Below are 20,118 nucleotides of genomic sequence, written 5' to 3'. Positions count from 1 at the left end.
ACAATGAGGTAAAATACTGAGGAAATACTGACCAAACAATGAGGTAAAATACTGAGGAAATACTGACCAAACAATGAGGTAAAATACTGAGGAAATACTGACCAAACAATGAGGTAAAATACTGAGGAAATACTGACCAAACAATGAGGTAAAATACTGACGAAATGCTGACCAAACAATGAGGTAAAATACTGAGGAAATACTGACCAAACACTGAGGTAAATACTGACCAAATACTGAGGTGAAATACTGATCAAATACTGAGGTAAAATACTGAACACTGAGGCTATGTGCCCATGTTAGAAAACGCGTGTTTTATTTCCGCGCATTTTTGACGCGTTTTTTCTGCGCGTTTTCTGGGAACATTGGAAAAGGCTAAAAACGCTCAGCAATGCGGAAATTAATGAGCATGCTGTGTTTTTAGCCGCTAAGCGATTCCTGAGCGTTTACAAACGCATGCATTGGCACAAAAAGCCAAAAACGCCTGCAATTTAACGTAAAGCTTCGTTTAAGCGTTTCTGCAGCGTCTGAGCCGACATAAACGCTGCGGAAACGCTTAAAAAAACACAACGTGGGCACACAACCTGAAGTAAATACTGACCAAATAGTGAGGTGAAATACTGAACAAACACTGAGGTAAAAACTAAAATACTGAACAACACTGAGGTATAAATACTGACCAATTAGTGAAGTAAAATACTGATCAAACACTGAGGTGAAATACTGAACAAACACTGATGTAAAATACTGAACACTGAAGTAAAATAATGACCAAATAGTGAAGTAAATTACTGACCAAATACTGAGGTGAAATACTGAACAAACACTGAGGTAAAAACTAAAATACTGAACACTGAGGTAAATACTGACCAAATAGTGAAGTAAAATACTGACCAAACACTGAGGTGAAATACTGACCAAACAGTGAAGTAAAATACTGACCAAACACTGAGGTGAAATACTGAACAAACACTGAGGTAAAATAATGAACACTGAAGTAAAATAATGACCAAATAGTGAAGTAAATTACTGACCAAATACTGAGGTGAAATACTGAACAAACACTGAGGTAAAAACTAAAATACTGAACACTGAGGTAAATACTGACCAAATAGTGAAGTAAAATACTGACCAAACACTGAGGTGAAATACTGACCAAATAGTGAAGTAAAATACTGACCAAACACTGAGGTGAAATACTGAACAAACACTGAGGTAAAATACTGAACACTGAAGTAAAATACTGACCAAATACTGAGATGAAATATTGAACAAATAGTAAAGTAAATATTGAGGTAAAATACTGATCAAACACTGAGATAAAATACTGAACACTGAGGTAAATACTGACCAAATAGTGGAGTAAAATACTGACCAAAAACTGAGGTAAAATACTGACCAAATAGTGAAGTAAATACTGAGGCAAAGTATTGATAAAACGCTGAGATAGGCTGCGTTCACACTATCAGTATTTGGTCAGTATTTCACATCAGTAATTGTAAGCCAAAACCAGGAGTGGAACAGTCAGAGGAAAAGTATAATAGAAACACGTCACCACTTCTGTATTTATCATCCACTCCTAGTTTTGGCTTACAAATACTGATGTAAAACACTGACCAAATACTGAACATATGAATGTGGCCGTAAAATACTGAACACTGAGGTAAATACTGACCAAAAAGTGAAGTAAAATACTGACCTAATACTGAGGTGAAATACTGAACAAATAGTGAAGTAAATACTGAGGTAAAATACTGATCAAACACTGAGGTAAAATACAGAACACTGAGGTAAAATACTGACCAATTAGTGAAGTAAAATACTGACCAATTATTGAGGTGAAATACTGAACAAATAGTGAAGTAAATACTGAGGTAAAATACTGATCAAACACAGATAAAATACTGATCAAACACTGAGGTAAAATACTGACCAAATAGTGAAGTAAAAAACTGACCAAACACTGAGGTAAAATATTGATCAAACACTGAGGTAAAATACTGACCAAATACTGAGAATGACGGCACAGGGCTAGCGGATGCCGATTATGACATGTGTTAGCGATACGCTCGGTAATGGGAGTGAAGCGTTAGCGGTCTGTGTTACCTCACGTTATGCCGCGGAGTAACGCAATCCGTTAAACGGGCTGCCTGAATGCAATGTGAACCCTGCCTAAGCCAAAACCAGGAGCGGAACGGTCAGAGGAAAAGCATAATAGAGACACGTCACCCTTCAGCATTCCTCACCCACTCCTGGTCTTGGCTTACAAATACTGAGGTAAAAAACGCACCAAATACTGGATGTGTGCATGAGGCCTAACTCTTCTGCCAGTTGTAGTCAGGGGCACAGAGCCAGCCTGCTGCCCAGGTCGGGAGGACATCAGTGAGGGCTGCCTGCACCTACACACAGACTCCATCTGCCTGCTACCATCCCCTCTTGCAGTGAGGAATCCCGGCCATTTTTACCTTGTGCTCTGGGTGAGTAAACGCTACAGCGCTATTTCCCAGGAAGGCTTGTGTAATGCTGGCCCTAGTGGAGACTCTGGGGCATGTGCAGTGCCGCTCTTCTTGTACCTAGCGAGGCTGGAGTGGACAGTCAGTGGAGCGCTCCGCGGCACGACCACCCAGGTAACTGGCGCCCATAGCCCCTGCAGGCATCGTCCTCCCCTCAACCAATGTCATCTGGTGCTTGATTGCATCAACCCCAGAAAGGCTGCACGGAGCATTCTGCGCTGACAGCGTGGGCCGTGTGGACGGGGCTCTGCGCTGACAGCGTGGGCCGTGTGGACGGGGCTCTGCGCTGACAGCGTGGACGGAGCATTCTGCGCTGACAGCGTGGGCCGTGTGGACGGGGCTCTGCGCTGACAGCGTGGGCCGTGTGGACGGGGCTCTGCGCTGACAGCGTGGACGGAGCATTCTGCGCTGACAGCGTGGGCCGTGTGGACGGGGCTCTGCGCTGACAGCGTGGACGGAGCATTCTGCGCTGACAGCGTGGGCCGTGTGGACGGGGCTCTGCGCTGACAGCATGGACGGAGCATTCTGCGCTGACAGCGTGGGCCGTGTGGACGGGGCTCTGCGCTGACAGCGTGGACGGAGCATTCTGCGCTGACAGCGTGGGCCGTGTGGACGGGGCTCTGCGCTGACAGCATGGACGGAGCATTCTGCGCTGACAGCGTGGGCCGTGTGGACGGGGCTCTGCGCTGACAGCGTGGACGGAGCATTCTGCGCTGACAGCGTGGGCCGTGTGGACGGGGCTCTGCGTGTGGAGCGACACAGATGGATGTGAATGGCGACTAAAGGTAACATCCTCACCTGTGACCCGGGACAAATACCATCAGCTGAAATCCTGGACTCTCTGAAAACTAGCGGTGTGGCTGTTTCACGGTGCAGAGTAAGGAGACACTTGAAGAAAAATGGGCTGCATGGACGAGTCGCCACAAGAAGGACATTACTGCGCAAATGCCACAAAGTATCTCGCCTACAATAGCAGCACAGAGACAAGCCTCAAAACTTCAGGAACAAGGTAATTTGGAGTGATAAGACCAAAATTGAACTTTTTGGCCACAATCATAAATGTTACATTTGGAGAGAGGTCAACAAGGCCTATGATGAAAGGAACACCATTCCTACAGTAAAGCATGGAGGTGGATCCCTGATGTTTTGGGGATGTCTGAGCTACAAAGGCACAGGAAACTTGGTCAAAGTTGAAGGAAAGATGAATGCAGCACGTTATCAGCAAATACTGGAGGCAAATTTGCAAACAGCCCAGAAGCTGCGCCTGAGATGTACTTGGATGTTCCAACATGTCAACGATCCAAAACACAAGGCCAAGTCGACCTGTCATTGGCCACAGAAGAACACAAAGTGAAGGTTCTGGAGTGGCCATCTCAGTGTCCGTCCTGGAATGTGTTCATCTTCGTCCGCAGTTTATTCTAAAACCCCAAAAATACTAAATGTGCCTTCCTCCCCCTCCCCAGGTCCATCACTGCCAACACCCCCCGAGCTCGGCGGCTCACAGGGAGACTGATTGGCTGCCAATGTCACGTTAGCACAGCAGACACCGGGAGCAGAATCAGCACCGGACCCAGGGACGGGGAGGAAGGCACTTTATCATTTACTGCCCCCGGGATGAAGAGCTTCAAAAAGTGGACAATTCCTTTAAGGAAGTGGGTTATCTGAGGAGGGGTCTGCACACACTTGCCCCAGGAGCTGACACTCTGCTCACACAGGCCACGCCCCCGCGCACAGGCCACGCCTCCTCTTACCTCCTCTGACAATGAACAGATCCGTCTGTTTGTCCGCGTTGAAGTCCCCGAATGCCGCCAGCCACCCCCGGGCCTCTGCGCCCAGCACGTCGGCGGTGACGTTCCTCAGGGAGGCCCGGAGCGGGGCCACGGCGGCGGCGAGGAACAGCAGCAGGAGTCTAGGCTCCTTCATCCCGGCTGTCAGCGGCGGCGCCGTCGGTCTCTCAGAGCACTTCCGGGTGATGACGTCAGCACGCGGCGGGACGGCGGCCGGGACGCGGCACAATAGTGTGGAGCGCGGTCATGGCTCAGGTGCTGGCGGACGTGAGCTGGAAGGTGCTGGAGCTGCGGGCCCGGTCCAGGCGCTCAGGTACGGGCATGAGGCGGTGCTGTGTGTGTGCGGGGCCCCGCATGAGGCCCCTGTGCGCTGTGCTGTGTGGGGCCCCCAGTGTTGGGCCATGGCGCCCCCTCCGGCCGTGTCGTCCTCTGTGGCGGATCTTTTACTGTTTTGGTCACGGACTTTTCTATATATCTTACATACTTTGAGCGGTCACCCAAAAATAGCAACCGTCACCATGGAAACACCTCAGTTTTCGTCTCTACCTCTCTGCAGAATCCTTCATTAGCCGAATAACCAATCCAGTGGTCACGTGTGTTTTTGTGGGGTTACATAATCGGGTTGGTTGTCGGGGGTTCGGCCTCCTCCGGTGCCCCCTATGACGATCCTGTTGTCGGGGGTTCGGCCTCCTCCGGTGCCCCCTATGATGATCCTGTTGGGGATTCGGCCTCCTCCGGTGCCCCCTATGACGATCCGGTTGTCGGGGGTTTGGCCTCCTCCGGTGCCCCCTATGACAATTAGTTTGGCGAGGGTTCGGCCTCCTCCGGTGCCCCCTATGATGATCCTGTTGTCGGGGATTCGGCCTCCTCCGGTGCCCCCTATGACAATTAGTTTGGCGAGGGTTCGGCCTCCTCCGGTGCCCCCTATGATGATCCTGTTGTCGGGGGTTCGGCCTCCTCCGGTGCCCCCTATGATGATCCTGTTGTCGGGGATTCGGCCTCCTCCGGTGCCCCCTATGATGATCCTGTTGTCGGGGATTCGGCCTCCTCCGGTGCCCCCTATGACAATTAGTTTGGCGAGGGTTCGGCCTCCTCCGGTGCCCCCTATGATGATCCTGTTGTCGGGGGTTCGGCCTCCTCCGGTGCCCCCTATGATGATCCTGTTGTCGGGGATTCGGCCTCCTCCGGTGCCCCCTATGATGATCCTGTTGTCGGGGGTTCGGCCTCCTCCGGTGCCCCCTATGACAATTAGTTTGGCGAGGGTTCGGCCTCCTCCGGTGCCCCCTATGATGATCCTGTTGTCGGGGGTTCGGCCTCCTCCGGTGCCCCCTATGACGATCCTGTTGTCGGGGGTTCGGCCTCCTCCGGTGCCCCCTATGATGATCCTGTTGGGGATTCGGCCTCCTCCGGTGCCCCCTATGACGATCCGGTTGTCGGGGGTTTGGCCTCCTCCGGTGCCCCCTATGACAATTAGTTTGGCGAGGGTTCGGCCTCCTCCGGTGCCCCCTATGATGATCCTGTTGTCGGGGATTCGGCCTCCTCCGGTGCCCCCTATGATGATCCTGTTGTCGGGGATTCGGCCTCCTCCGGTGCCCCCTATGACAATTAGTTTGGCGAGGGTTCGGCCTCCTCCGGTGCCCCCTATGATGATCCTGTTGTCGGGGGTTCGGCCTCCTCCGGTGCCCCCTATGATGATCCTGTTGTCGGGGATTCGGCCTCCTCCGGTGCCCCCTATGATGATCCTGTTGTCGGGGATTCGGCCTCCTCCGGTGCCCCCTATGACAATTAGTTTGGCGAGGGTTCGGCCTCCTCCGGTGCCCCCTATGATGATCCTGTTGTCGGGGGTTCGGCCTCCTCCGGTGCCCCCTATGATGATCCTGTTGTCGGGGATTCGGCCTCCTCCGGTGCCCCCTATGATGATCCTGTTGTCGGGGATTCGGCCTCCTCCGGTGCCCCCTATGACAATTAGTTTGGCGAGGGTTCGGCCTCCTCCGGTGCCCCCTATGATGATCCTGTTGTCGGGGGTTCGGCCTCCTCCGGTGCCCCCTATGATGATCCTGTTGTCGGGGATTCGGCCTCCTCCGGTGCCCCCTATGATGATCCTGTTGTCGGGGGTTCGGCCTCCTCCGGTGCCCCCTATGACAATTAGTTTGGCGAGGGTTCGGCCTCCTCCGGTGCCCCCTATGATGATCCTGTTGTCGGGGGTTCGGCCTCCTCCGGTGCCCCCTATGACGATCCTGTTGTCGGGGGTTCGGCCTCCTCCGGTGCCCCCTATGATGATCCTGTTGGGGATTCGGCCTCCTCCGGTGCCCCCTATGACGATCCGGTTGTCGGGGGTTTGGCCTCCTCCGGTGCCCCCTATGACAATTAGTTTGGCGAGGGTTCGGCCTCCTCCGGTGCCCCCTATGATGATCCTGTTGTCGGGGATTCGGCCTCCTCCGGTGCCCCCTATGATGATCCTGTTGTCGGGGATTCGGCCTCCTCCGGTGCCCCATATGACAATTAGTTTGGCGAGGGTTCGGCCTCCTCCGGTGCCCCCTATGATGATCCTGTTGTCGGGGGTTCGGCCTCCTCCGGTGCCCCCTATGATGATCCTGTTGTCGGGGGTTCGGCCTCCTCCGGTGCCCCCTATGATGATCCTGTTGTCGGGGATTCGGCCTCCTCCGGTGCCCCCTATGATGATCCTGTTGTCGGGGATTCGGCCTCCTCTGGTGCCCCCTATGACAATTAGTTTGGCGAGGGTTCGGCCTCCTCCGGTGCCCCCTATGATGATCCTGTTGTCGGGGGTTCGGCCTCCTCCGGTGCCCCCTATGATGATCCTGTTGTCGGGGGTTCGGCCTCCTCCGGTGCCCCCTATGATGATCCTGTTGTCGGGGATTCGGCCTCCTCCGGTGCCCCCTATGATGATCCTGTTGTCGGGGGTTCGGCCTCCTCCAGTGCCCCCTATGACAATTAGTTTGGCGAGGGTTCGGCCTCCTCCGGTGCCCCCTATGACGATCCGGTTGTCGGGGGTTTGGCCTCCTCCGGTGCCCCCTGTGACGATCCGGTTGTCGGGGGTTTGGCCTCCTCCGGTGCCCCCTGTGACGATCCGGTTGTCGGGGGTTTGGCCTCCTCCGGTGCCCCCTATGATGATCCTGTTGTCGGGGATTCGGCCTCCTCCGGTGCCCCCTATGATGATCCTGTTGTCGGGGATTCGGCCTCCTCCGGTGCCCCCTATGACAATTAGTTTGGCGAGGGTTCGGCCTCCTCCGGTGCCCCCTATGATGATCCTGTTGTCGGGGGTTCGGCCTCCTCCGGTGCCCCCTATGATGATCCTGTTGTCGGGGATTCGGCCTCCTCCGGTGCCCCCTATGATGATCCTGTTGTCGGGGATTCGGCCTCCTCCGGTGCCCCCTATGACAATTAGTTTGGCGAGGGTTCGGCCTCCTCCGGTGCCCCCTATGATGATCCTGTTGTCGGGGGTTCGGCCTCCTCCGGTGCCCCCTATGATGATCCTGTTGTCGGGGATTCGGCCTCCTCCGGTGCCCCCTATGATGATCCTGTTGTCGGGGGTTCGGCCTCCTCCGGTGCCCCCTATGACAATTAGTTTGGCGAGGGTTCGGCCTCCTCCGGTGCCCCCTATGACGATCCGGTTGTCGGGGGTTTGGCCTCCTCCGGTGCCCCCTGTGACGATCCGGTTGTCGGGGGTTTGGCCTCCTCCGGTGCCCCCTGTGACGATCCGGTTGTCGGGGGTTTGGCCTCCTCCGGTGCCCCCTGTGACGATCCGGTTGTCGGGGGTTTGGCCTCCTCCGGTGCCCCCTGTGACGATCCGGTTGTCGGGGGTTTGGCCTCCTCCGGTGCCCCCTGTGACGATCCGGTTGTCGGGGGTTTGGCCTCCTCCGGTGCCCCCTGTGACGATCCGGTTGTCGGGGGTTTGGCCTCCTCCGGTGCCCCCTGTGACGATCCGGTTGTCGGGGGTTTGGCCTCCTCCGGTGCCCCCTGTGACGATCCGGTTGTCGGGGGTTTGGCCTCCTCCGGTGCCCCCTGTGACGATCCGGTTGTCGGGGGTTTGGCCTCCTCCGGTGCCCCCTGTGACGATCCGGTTGTCGGGGGTTTGGCCTCCTCCGGTGCCCCCTGTGACGATCCGGTTGTCGGGGGTTTGGCCTCCTCCGGTGCCCCCTGTGACGATCCGGTTGTCGGGGGTTTGGCCTCCTCCGGTGCCCCCTGTGACGATCCGGTTGTCGGGGGTTTGGCCTCCTCCGGTGCCCCCTGTGACGATCCGGTTGTCGGGGGTTTGGCCTCCTCCGGTGCCCCCTGTGACGATCCGGTTGTCGGGGGTTTGGCCTCCTCCGGTGCCCCCTGTGACGATCCGGTTGTCGGGGGTTTGGCCTCCTCCGGTGCCCCCTGTGACGATCCGGTTGTCGGGGGTTTGGCCTCCTCCGGTGCCCCCTGTGACGATCCGGTTGTCGGGGGTTTGGCCTCCTCCGGTGCCCCCTGTGACGATCCGGTTGTCGGGGGTTTGGCCTCCTCCGGTGCCCCCTGTGACGATCCGGTTGTCGGGGGTTTGGCCTCCTCCGGTGCCCCCTGTGACGATCCGGTTGTCGGGGGTTTGGCCTCCTCCGGTGCCCCCTGTGACGATCCGGTTGTCGGGGGTTTGGCCTCCTCCGGTGCCCCCTGTGACGATCCGGTTGTCGGGGGTTTGGCCTCCTCCGGTGCCCCCTGTGACGATCCGGTTGTCGGGGGTTTGGCCTCCTCCGGTGCCCCCTGTGACGATCCGGTTGTCGGGGGTTTGGCCTCCTCCGGTGCCCCCTGTGACGATCCGGTTGTCGGGGGTTTGGCCTCCTCCGGTGCCCCCTGTGACGATCCGGTTGTCGGGGGTTTGGCCTCCTCCGGTGCCCCCTGTGACGATCCGGTTGTCGGGGGTTTGGCCTCCTCCGGTGCCCCCTGTGACGATCCGGTTGTCGGGGGTTTGGCCTCCTCCGGTGCCCCCTGTGACGATCCGGTTGTCGGGGGTTTGGCCTCCTCTGATGCCCCCTATGATCGGTTGGTGATGGTTTGGCCTCCTCCGGTGCCCCATATGACGATCTGGTTAGCGAGGGTCCGGCCTTCTGCAGTACCCCCTATGACGATCCGGTTGGCGAGGGTTCGGCCTCCTCTGGTGCCCCCTATGACTGTCCGGTTAGTGATGATTCGGGGACCCCGTCTGTCCGCCAATCTTGTTGGGGAGGGTTTGATCGTCCGTGGGACCCCCTCACTTACTGCCAGCATCAAGTTTCTCAGAAATAGACTGGGAATAGAGCTGATCTCTGCAGCCTGACCCTTCGTGGTCCCAGAGGTCGGCCCCTCACCGATGGTGAAATGACGGCACATCGTAGGCACCATCACCTCTTTATAATGGAATCCATTTTCGTTATTACCGCAGCAGTTATTTCCAACTTGTGGCTCCCTAGCTCTTGCAAAACTACAACTCCCAGCATGCTCTGATGACTCGAGCCTGTCCGGGCATGCTGGGAGATGTAGTTTTGCAGCAGCTGGAGAGTCAGAGTTGGGAGATCCCTGCTGCACAGGACGGTTATTGCGATCGCGCAGAACTTGGCCGTCTTTGCTCGGATATTTTTATCGCTCCCATCTTCTTTTCCTCCTGCAGCTGTCAGACCCCTGCGAGCAGCATTGGGACCACCTTGTGCCCCTTCTAATAAACTCTGGGGATATATTCAGCCGTTAGCGCCATTTTTTTGGCAGAAATATTGGTGCATATTTGGATACTTTTTTATCATGAATAATTTAATTTTATAAATTTCTTTTTCAATAAATAATAATCAGAGCGCGGTCTGGGTGGGACGGCCGCCTTATTGACTTTGCCCTGGCGGGGTGGCCTATGGTTGGGTGTACCCGCTGTGATATTTGGAAATGTATCAAGCACAACACGGAAAAGTCCAAGTCCACATAAGAGGAATTCTCAGTTACATGGCCGGGCTGTGTCTTGTATGTCGCACATGTAGCAGAGCTGTTTTGCAGTCCTATGTAAAATCACTACTAAAACCTGGCCAGCTCAGCTCTGCCACGTTGTCTGCTCTCCTGCCCTTGTTTGATCAGTCCTCTTTTATGATTCTTAGCTCAGTGATTGTGTGGTGACCACATTGTCCCCTAACTTCCACCCCACCCGGGGGTAAGCTGGGTACACACAGGGGCCGGGTCCATTGTACAGGCTGTTTACTGACCTCAGTCACAGAGCGGAGTCATAAAAGGACTTATTCTGACAAGTAGGGGCTTAAGTGCATAGTTTTTAAGACCAAAGCGCCCCCGTCTGAGCAGAACCTGCTACAACCTATGGTTATTACACAATACAGGGATCTGAGTCCCTGAAATAGCTGGGGTGAATATTGTGGCTGGAGTGCTCCTATGAGTGTGTATACCTGGCGTTACCCCACGGCTTCATATTTTGGGGTTTGGCATGCCATTCCTGGTAAGTCACCCCCCCATCCACTGACTTCATAGTTATCACATGGTCATTAACCAATCACGCCTTATTTCCACATTTAAGAAACACTCAGGAAAAAAATGTTTGTTCCTCAGGGGCGGAGCATGACAAATAAATAACTGTCCTGCTCCGCCCCCCAGGGTCTTTTGTCAGGAATAACAGTTTTATCCATCGTGCTCCTTAAATCCACGCATGTAACATGGGAAATGTCATGTAGTAGATCTTTAATAATGTCTGAATTGAGTTGGGATCCAGACTGGACCCCTCTATATCAGTCCGGAATCCCCCACTGTAGAACAATGAGGGGACGCCCCAGCGCCTTAGGATGCCATATTGTGTCATGACGCTGACAATCCCAGATCTGCTGATCTCCGCGGACAGTCTCGCAGCGTTCACACTTTACGGCACCCTGACGGGGAGTCTGTGTTTAGTGCACTGTATTCCGTGTGTGATTAACCCCCGAGTGACGGTTTTGTTTTTCTCTCCTCCTGTCGTCTTCTTCTGCTCCTCCATTTGCGGATTTATCATCTAACGCAGCCGCTAACGCCTTAATTTTCCTGTAATTGCCCCTAACCGCTACTAACCTGTTGCCCAATTGGGGGTGAGACGTCTGTGGTTGGTCCCAATGCAGTGGAGTAAAATGGCGCAGCTGGTCGACAGGACCGTCTCTATGTCGCCCACGTTCTTGCGATCAGGTGAGTGCTGACTATTCCTGTTTAATGCTTGTGTGATACAATGTTGCACGTGATGTTGTGACGTCAATGCTCCAGATTTTGGGTGATTACTCGTAGCGATTATCAGAAATCATTTTCTTTGGCATTAGCCTCGTTCTCTCATTTTTCTTACACTGTTATCTGAAAATTTGCGAAAGACGAATGATGATTGAGATAGTCTGTACTATAACTGAGGACAGCCCCAGACATGTGAGCGAAATGTAAAGCTGCTTCTGTTACCGAGTTTAACGAGGCAACATTCACATCCAGGTCTCTGGGAAAGATGCCAATCCCTGCAATAATACAGTAAGATCCATGTTGGGTCTCACCCAGCTTTCCCAGAATCCTTGATAGGCAAATCTGCATCGTTACACGCTGGAAAAGAATTAAAATTCTCAACTAGACACTTTCTCTTTATGTGTAGCTTTATAGTGTACATTAATCTTCATTACATTACTGATCCTGAGTTACCTCCTGTATTATACTCCTGAGCTGCACTCGCTATTCTGCTGGTGCAGTCACTGTGTACATACATTACTGATCCTGTATTATACTCCAGAGCTGCACTCACTATTCTGCTGGTGCAGTCACTGTGTACATACATTACTGATCCTGAGTTAAATCCTGTATTACACCCCAGAGCTGCACTCACTATTCTGCTGGTGCAGTCCCTGTGTACATACAATACATTACTGATCCCAAGTTACATCCTGTATTATACCTCAGAGCTGCACTCACTATTCTGCTGCTGGAGTCACTGTGTACATACATTACATTACTGATCTTGAGTTACATCCTGTATTATACCCCGAGCTGCACTCACTATTCTGCTGGTGCAGTCACTGTTTACATACATTACATTACTGATCCTGAGTTACCTCCTGTATTATACTCCAGAGCTGCACTCACTATTCTGCTGGTGCAGTCACTGTGTACATACATTACTGATCCCGAGTTACATCCTGTATTATACCCCAGAGCTGCACTCACTATTCTGCTGCTTTAGAGCTTACTCTCTGGGATGTGTCCCCTTTATATCAGGTTATGTGTCTGCTGTAGGTGAAGCTGATGGGTTCTTCTGACTGTTTCCAGGTTATTATATGTGATGCACTTTGGACTCCTGATTAGAGATGGGCGAACCCGAACAGTAAAGTTCGGCGTCTGTCCCTCACACCTACTGTTCAAGCACTGACATCGAACACGGACTTCACCAGGAAGTCCGTGTTCCTGTTCGGGTTTGGCTGCCCGAACACCTGGTGTTTTGTTGCACTATCATGTGCATGACAGCACGGCAAACAGCGCTTATGATCGGCGGTGAAATCATCCTCAACGGTCAGAGCCGCGGTTTCCATTCTGTCAAACGACAGCAGGAGCGCTCAGCTGTGATCAGTGGTATAAACTTTTACCTCCGGTCACTGGTGTCAGCTGATGGGACTACTGCTCCCATCATTCGACACCTGCAGCTGCTAAATACAGTGAGAGCAGGAGCAGCGGATGGGAGTATTCATGAGCTGCTTCTGCGCTGTAAATAAATAAAAAATAAAAAAAAGTGTGTGTTCCCCTGTATTTTTGCTAACCAGCCATACAAAGCTCACAGCTGGGGGCTGCAATTCTCAGCTGTCAGCTTCAGCAAGGCTGGTTATCAAGAATAGAGGGGTCCCCACTTGGTTTTTTTAAAAAAAAAGCTATTTAAATAAATTTAAAAAATGGCATGAGGTACCCCCATTTCTGACAACCAACCTTGCTAAAGCTGACAGCTGGGGGCTGGTATTCTCAGGCTGGTAAGGGGTCATGGATATTGCCCCCCCCCCAGCCTAAAAAGAACAGCCCGCATTTGCTCAGAAAAGGCAAATCTATTAGATGCACCAATTTTGGCACTTTGCCCGGCTCTTCTCACTTGACGCGTAGTGGTGCCAAGTGGGTTTGATGTCACTGTTGTATTGTTAGGTGACATCAAGCCCACGGCTTAATAATGGAGAATCGTCTATAAGACATCTACCCAGTACTAATCCTATAGTTGTATGGTAAGTAATGACATAGTTTTCCATTTTTATTATGACGCCTAATCCCAGCGAAGCCCTCGATCTCCTGTAATAAAAGTAAAATAAAAAAAACAATATACCATACCTGTCCATCATTCTGTCCCACGCTGTAATCCATATCTGGGGGAGAAATAGTTTTCAACCTGGATGATGCCAAGATGCGACCGTCCCGGCTGAAAACAACTGGTGAATGAGCTGCTGCGAGCGCAGCCTCAGAGACCGGTGGTGATGTCATAGAGGTTGCGTCCGGTCAGTGAGGCTGCGTTCCCAACCAGGCTGAACTGCAGTGATCTCGTTCAGATCCCAGCTAGCATTGTGAGAAAAACTTTCATGTTAGTGGGGATGTCACTGATGTCACCGCAGTTCAGCCCAGCTGTGAACGGAGCCTCAGTGACCAGACGTAATCTCAATGACGTCAGGCTGCGTTCCCAGCAGCTCTGTCATCAGTGGTTTTCAGATGGGACGGTCACATCTTGGCACCACTACGGAGCAAGTGGGAAGAGCTGGGCAAAGCTCCAGAATTGGCGCATCTAATAGATGTACCGTTTCTGGGCATCTGGGGGGGCCAATATCCATGGCCCCTTAATAGCCTGAGAATACCATCCCCCAGCTGTCAGCTTTAGCAAGGCTATAAACCCCAAAAGAGCTCAGAAGAGCTCCAAACGGGATCAGGGGCGAAAAACGTTTCTTAAAGTGAATGAAAGAAGGTTTTTTTAATAATACCCCATTGATTAGATATCCATATCATTCACTGTAATATTACCAATGTATATATATTTTTTCATTAGATACCTTGATACACCATAGAGGCTCAAGACAAAATTGTTGAGAATATCAAATAGAATTTTTTATTAAATAGCAATAAACATTAAAGTGACAGCATGCATATCACTAAAGAAAGGGGCTGAGGTAGTAAAACAGGTGAATATTAAATGTCTTATTTTGTCAAATGGGAGGAGTCCATAAGATCACCCAATGGTAATATGCATATGTTCAGTTAGCGCTATGGTTTACAGAGATGATATGCATCAAAAAATGCAAGTCATAACTGAACATACAGATATATACACTCCACCAAGAGAGTACAACATATAGACATGTATCAGGGAAACCATAGTCTCACAGCGCCCTACATTTCACAACTGCTATATATACATTGGTAATATTACAGTGAATGATATGGATATATAATCAATGTGGTATTATTAAAAAACCCTTCTTTCATTCACTTTAAGAAACGTTTTTCGCCCTTGATCCCGTTTGGAGCTCTTCTCAGCTCTTTTGGTGTTTATGGTCTTTGGTGTAGAGGCATTTTTTCCACTTAACCATGTGGAAATCTTTTTTTGGTTGTATAGCTTTAGCAAGGCTGGTTGTCAAAAAAGGGGGGACCCCACGCCGTTTTTTTAAATTATTTAAATAATTTAAAAAAAAAAAAAACAAAATAGCATGGGGGACCCCTCTATTCTAGACAACCTGCCTTGCTGAAGCTGACAACTGAGGGTTGCGTTGCAGCCCCCAGCTGTGAGCTTTGTCTGGCTGGTTAGCAAAAATGTAAATAATTTAAATTATTTATTTACAGTGCAGGAGTGGCTGAATACTCCCATCCGCCGCTCCTGCTCTCACTGTAATTAGCAGCTGCAGGTGTCAGATGATGGGAGCAGTAGTCCCATCAGCTGACACCAGTGACCGGAGGTAAACTTTATATCTCCGATCACAGCTGAGCGCTCACGATGTCTTTTGACAGCGTGGGAACCGCGGCTCTCTGACTAGCGGGGATGATTTCACCGCCGATCAGAAGTGATGTTTGCCGCGCTGTCATGCATATCACAGCACAGCAAATACTGGATGTTCGGGCCCCCATTCAAGTGAATGGGGTCCAGGTGCTTTTCTGGTACCCAAACCTGAACTTTTTGTAACTGTTTGGCCGAAACTTTGTTTCTTCAGTCTTTTCCTGCCCCGAGGGTCTTCTCAGTCATCCATGGTTGATGTCTCACTGATGTTATATTTGGTTGCTCTGTTTACATGTGACCCTGTGGGGTTAAGAACAGCGGAAAGATCAATGTCCTAAATATAGCCCCCCCCCCCCTGTTAGCTGACACTACCCCCAGGCAGCCGAGGGTGAGGGGGTGGGCTGCTCACACATGGCCGCTGCTTCCTGACCTGTCTGCTTTCATCTGACCCCCGGACCCCGCATTAGGCCCAGCACAATGTACACGTGTATGGTCACACATTAGTGTATTCTCTACGCGTCGGCCCGTCGTACCCTGCACTTATTGTTTAGTTCTGTCTCTTCCCTGATCATCTGGGGTCTTTTCTCTGAGGACCTTTGTCCGTTTCTAGGGTGAATTAATCAGGGCAGGACGTTCTCTGCCGCCGGTGATGTGCAGCTTCCAGTAACGACCAGCGAGGCGTCCGTGGCCGGGTCGCACGTGGCGCAGCCCCCAATGTAGGTTGGAGAGGATTTCTTGTATTTCTTTATTTTTCTTTTCTTTCTCCGTAGCATAAAATACAATCCTACAGTCGGTGACCCGAAGGGAAACCACAGATCACACCTGGTTCTTAAAGGGGATCTGTCACCCTTTTTTTTTGCCCTATCAGCATCAGCTGCCGGCATAGACATCGAGGGGTTATCTACAGCATTCTGTAATGCTGTAGATAAGCCTCCGCTGTAACCTGAAAGAGAAGAAAAACACGTTAGATTATACTCACCGAGGTGGGCGGTCCTGTCCGATGGGTGTCGCGGTCCGGTACCTCCCTTCTTCATGTGATGACGTCCTCTTCTCCCATCCTGTAGTGGCTCAGGGCCTGCTGTTCCGGATTTGGCCACTGGGAGGCGCCGGACTGGTACCTCGCCGCCAGACTCGGGGCCTGCTGTTCCAGCTTCGGCCACTAGGAGGCGTCGGACTGACACGTCACCGCCAGACTCGGGGCCTGCGGTTCCGGTCTCGGCCACTAGGAGGCGCCGGACCGTCACGTCGCCGTCGGACTCGGGGACGGCTGTTCCTTCCTCAGCCACTGGGAGGCGCCGTGGTTCGCTCCAGGGTAAGGGGGGTGGTGACAAGAGAAGAGGCTCCTGCGCAGGCATCTGGTGGGCGCAGGCTTCGCCCCTCTGTCAGTCATGTAGGGCTTACTGCATCTCCATCTGGCCTGGTCTGGGGGCGGTCCTAATTACATCATCAGTCCAGGAACCTGTGAGGGAGGACCTGATCCCTCAAATAACTTGGGACTGGTCTTGCAAGCCGCCGCATATATTCTTGGTTCCCCTGCGTGCTACTGTGTAATTTGCTATAGTGAAAACTCTGACCTCAGCCTGGATTTCTGACCATTCTGTTGCCTGCTGTTTTTGTACCTCAGCCTCTCTTCCGATTTTTTTGACGCTGACCTTCCCTTGGATTCCTGACTCTCCTTCTGCCTGCTGATTCTGTACCTTGCTGCCCTCCTGGTTTTACTGACCCTGGCCTGGACTTTTGACTCTCCTTCTGTCTGCTGATTTCGTGCCTCTGCTGCCCTCCGGCCTCCTGACCTTAATTACGGGTTTTAGTTTTGACCCCCTTGGTGGCCGTCCTGCTCTGGTCCACTGCTAATCTAGACAGCTACCCCCTGGGCCTTGCTACAATTCAAGATCCCTGTATAGGGGTTAAGGGTCTCGGGGTTACTAGGGGTGCTGTCCCTACTACAGGCCAGATTGGCAGACGGCCGTCACACTATGTAACTAAGGATGGCACTTTACATAAGTGATTGCACTATATACTAAGGGACTGTGCTATACATAAGCGAGTACACTGTATACTAACGGTATATCATTGTCCTCCCCCACCACACCTCAATGTCCTTTACCCCACTTTCATCATTATTCTCCCCACCACCACTCGGTGTTTTCTCCATCACCCCCATCATTGTTCTCCTCCACTACACCTCAGTGTCCTCTGCCCCGCCGCTCAGTGTCCTCTGCCCCGCCGCTCAGTGTCCCCTGCCCCACCGCTCAGTGTCCCCTGCCCCGCAGGGGGAGAGTTTAAGATGGACTTCTATTTAATAATGCAGTGTGATTCCCAGTGAACATCCACTGCTGACAGAATACTGATTGGCTGCAGTGGTCTTTTAATGAAGCCAGTGAAGGTGTAAATTACATCAGCCATTTCTTATTTGGGTGAAGTGTGAAATCTAATCGAGAGGGAATGTGTGAATTGGTGGAAAGTTCTCATGATTGACAGAAGGGCTGGCGCTAATCGTTCTGCTCTGCAGAATTCTGATTACAACTCCGCAGAAAATAGCACAAGTTATTTCAGTAAAATGTTTTGAGAAGTCACTTATGCTGAACCCTGAATTATTGGTGGACTTTCCCCTTTAAATCCTTCCTTGCGCTTCGTTCTGATAGTTCCTTATCTTACACCCTTGCGATCCCACCGTGCCCCCCGCGGAATATTAACTGAAAGCTGGAGCCCTGATAGCGGTCGCTGTGTCTGGGGGAAGCCATTAATCTGTCCCGTTGTGTGGGTTGCCGTGCGGTGACATCCCACATTACGGAGAGCGCTGCAGAATTTGTTTGCTCAGGAAAATCCGGAAATATTTATTGGGCTCGGCTTGCTGATGGGGACACAGGGTGCGCGTCGGGGTGTACCTGTCAGGATGGGAAGAGTCCTGCATCCATCACCCCAGGCCAGTCAGCAGATCGGCTTAGTTTAGTTTTATGGCTTCACCTTCACTGACAGCAAGCAGAGATGAAGCCCATTGACTTCCATGCTTTCTATACTCCCTATACTCCTATTTATTCCAGCAGTTGGAGCTGCTCCGGGGGGTCTAGTGACACACTGCCTGCTCTATAGTCATTGTAGACACCCCCTTTAATCCCTGGTCCTGTGCTGGTCCGGGGGGGGGGGGGTCTAGGGACAGACTGCCTGCTCTATAGGCATTGTGGACACCCCCTTTATCCCTGGCCCTGTGCTGGTCTTCCCCCTTAGTTACTTCCACCTGATGATGATACAATGAATGATCCACAGCTGTTACATGCATGTGATTGGGGCAGTTGTCCGTCTCCCGTCTTTCGGGGTCACGTCCAGTCAGTTACCCCCTGCGCGCCCCCCCCCCATGACTGAATCCATCATTTCCATATCCACCTTCATTATGAAAGTGTCCAACATCAAAGTATCTTCCAAAAATCACAGTTTATCCAACAACAAAGCAATTAAGTTCTGTAAATCGTCCCGCGGCCCGGAGATGGTATCACGCCGGCTGATCCCAGGGAAGTGTGAATTATATGACATTCAATTAGATCGGCGACCTCACAGCGCGGATGGTTAATCGTGCCGGTGACTGAGGCCGCGGCGTCCTGCCCGTCATCCCCCACATCATATTACACCTTCTTATGGTCTGTACATATTCACAACCAAAACAGCAGGTTTCTATAGATCTGAGCATTTTATGGAAATCTCAAATTTATCTTCTTGTTGTTTTTTTGATGCAGTGCTCTGTGATGGTGAATTATATATGATTGTCATGCACAACGCCAAATCCACAGCTCAGACAGTGGGGATTTATTAAGACTGCTAATTGTTGTGGACACCACTACTAGGGGGAGCTCCATGTATACAGAGATACATGGTAATATCCTGTCTGCAGTCACCACTAGGGGGAGCTCCTTGTATACAGAGATACACAAGATCCTGTCTGCAGCCACCACTAGGGGGAGCTCCCTGTGTACAGAGATACATAATAAAATCATGTCTGCAGTCACCACTAGGGGGAGCTCCCTGTATACAGAGATACATGATGAGATCCTGTCAGCAGTCACCACTAGGGGGAGCTCCCTGTGTACATAGATACATAATAAGATCCTGTCTGCAGCCACCACTAGGGGGAGCTCCCTGTATACAGAGATACATGGTAATATCCTGTATGCAGTCACCACTAGGGGGAGCTCCATGTATACAGAGATACATGGTAATATCCTGTCTGCAGCCACCACTAGGGAGAGCTCCCTGTATACAGAGATACATGGTAATATCCTGTCTGCAGCCACCACTAGGGAGAGCTCCCTGTATACAGAGATACATGGTAATATCCTGTCTGCAGTCACCACTAGGGGGAGCTCCCTGTATACAGAGATACATATGATCCTGTCTGCAGCCACCACTAGGGGGAGCTCCATGTATACAGAGATACATGGTAATATCCTGTCTGCAGCCACCACTAGGGGGAGCTCTCTGTATACAGAGATACATGATAAGATCCTGTCTGCTGGCACCACTAGGGGGAGTGTCATGAAAAGGGTGGTTTGTATGACCTTTGGCCGCACATGGCTATCACAGGTGCAGGGGGGCTTATCTTAGTTATCCCACTGCTGGCACCATGTGATGGAAAACAGCAAGCTAGTCTTGCCCTAACAATTTATCGCAGGGGTTTATTTTAGTTATCCCACTGCTGTTACACTATGTTACAAGCTGCCAGGATTTATGTATATCCCACTTTTCAGTTCCACTTTGGGACTTGCAGCTCTCCGGCACCCCCCTTACCCTCATGTCAGTCAGGGAACTACACATAGGATAATTAGCCGCTGGACGGGCTACTTGTTGTGCACTGGCTATTAGGCCGCTGCAGCGAGGGGAT

General features: G+C 51.8%; 2 protein-coding genes across 4 annotated transcripts in view; one reads left to right on the top strand and one right to left on the bottom strand.

Annotated features, from left to right (window-relative positions):
- ITFG1 (integrin alpha FG-GAP repeat containing 1) overlaps nt 1-4,436 on the bottom strand; it is a 101,549-nt gene extending 97,113 nt beyond the window's left edge. Inside the window, exon 1 of the mRNA XM_073554993.1 lies at nt 4,265-4,436. Coding sequence (XP_073411094.1) covers nt 4,265-4,436 — 172 coding nt within the window. The remainder of the gene's footprint in view (nt 1-4,264) is intronic.
- Nucleotides 4,437-4,476: 40 nt separating this feature from the next.
- PHKB (phosphorylase kinase regulatory subunit beta) overlaps nt 4,477-20,118 on the top strand; it is a 116,580-nt gene continuing 100,938 nt past the window's right edge. For 2 of the 3 annotated variants that reach the window (XM_073554990.1, XM_073554991.1), the window contains exons 1-2: nt 4,477-4,613; nt 11,298-11,455. In XM_073554990.1, the coding sequence (XP_073411091.1) occupies nt 11,386-11,455 (70 nt within the window). In that variant the 5' untranslated portion in view covers nt 4,477-4,613; nt 11,298-11,385. The remainder of the gene's footprint in view (nt 4,614-11,297; nt 11,456-20,118) is intronic. The other variant, XM_073554992.1, reaches the window with a different exon arrangement.

The sequence above is a fragment of the Dendrobates tinctorius genome, unplaced genomic scaffold (genome assembly GCF_039654945.1).
Source record: "Dendrobates tinctorius isolate UK_male_01 unplaced genomic scaffold, ASM3965494v1 ptg000214l, whole genome shotgun sequence".
Taxonomy (NCBI): domain Eukaryota; kingdom Metazoa; phylum Chordata; class Amphibia; order Anura; family Dendrobatidae; genus Dendrobates; species Dendrobates tinctorius.
The sequence above is the reverse complement of the archived record's forward strand: the minus strand, read 5'-3'. Positions and strand labels throughout refer to the sequence as shown.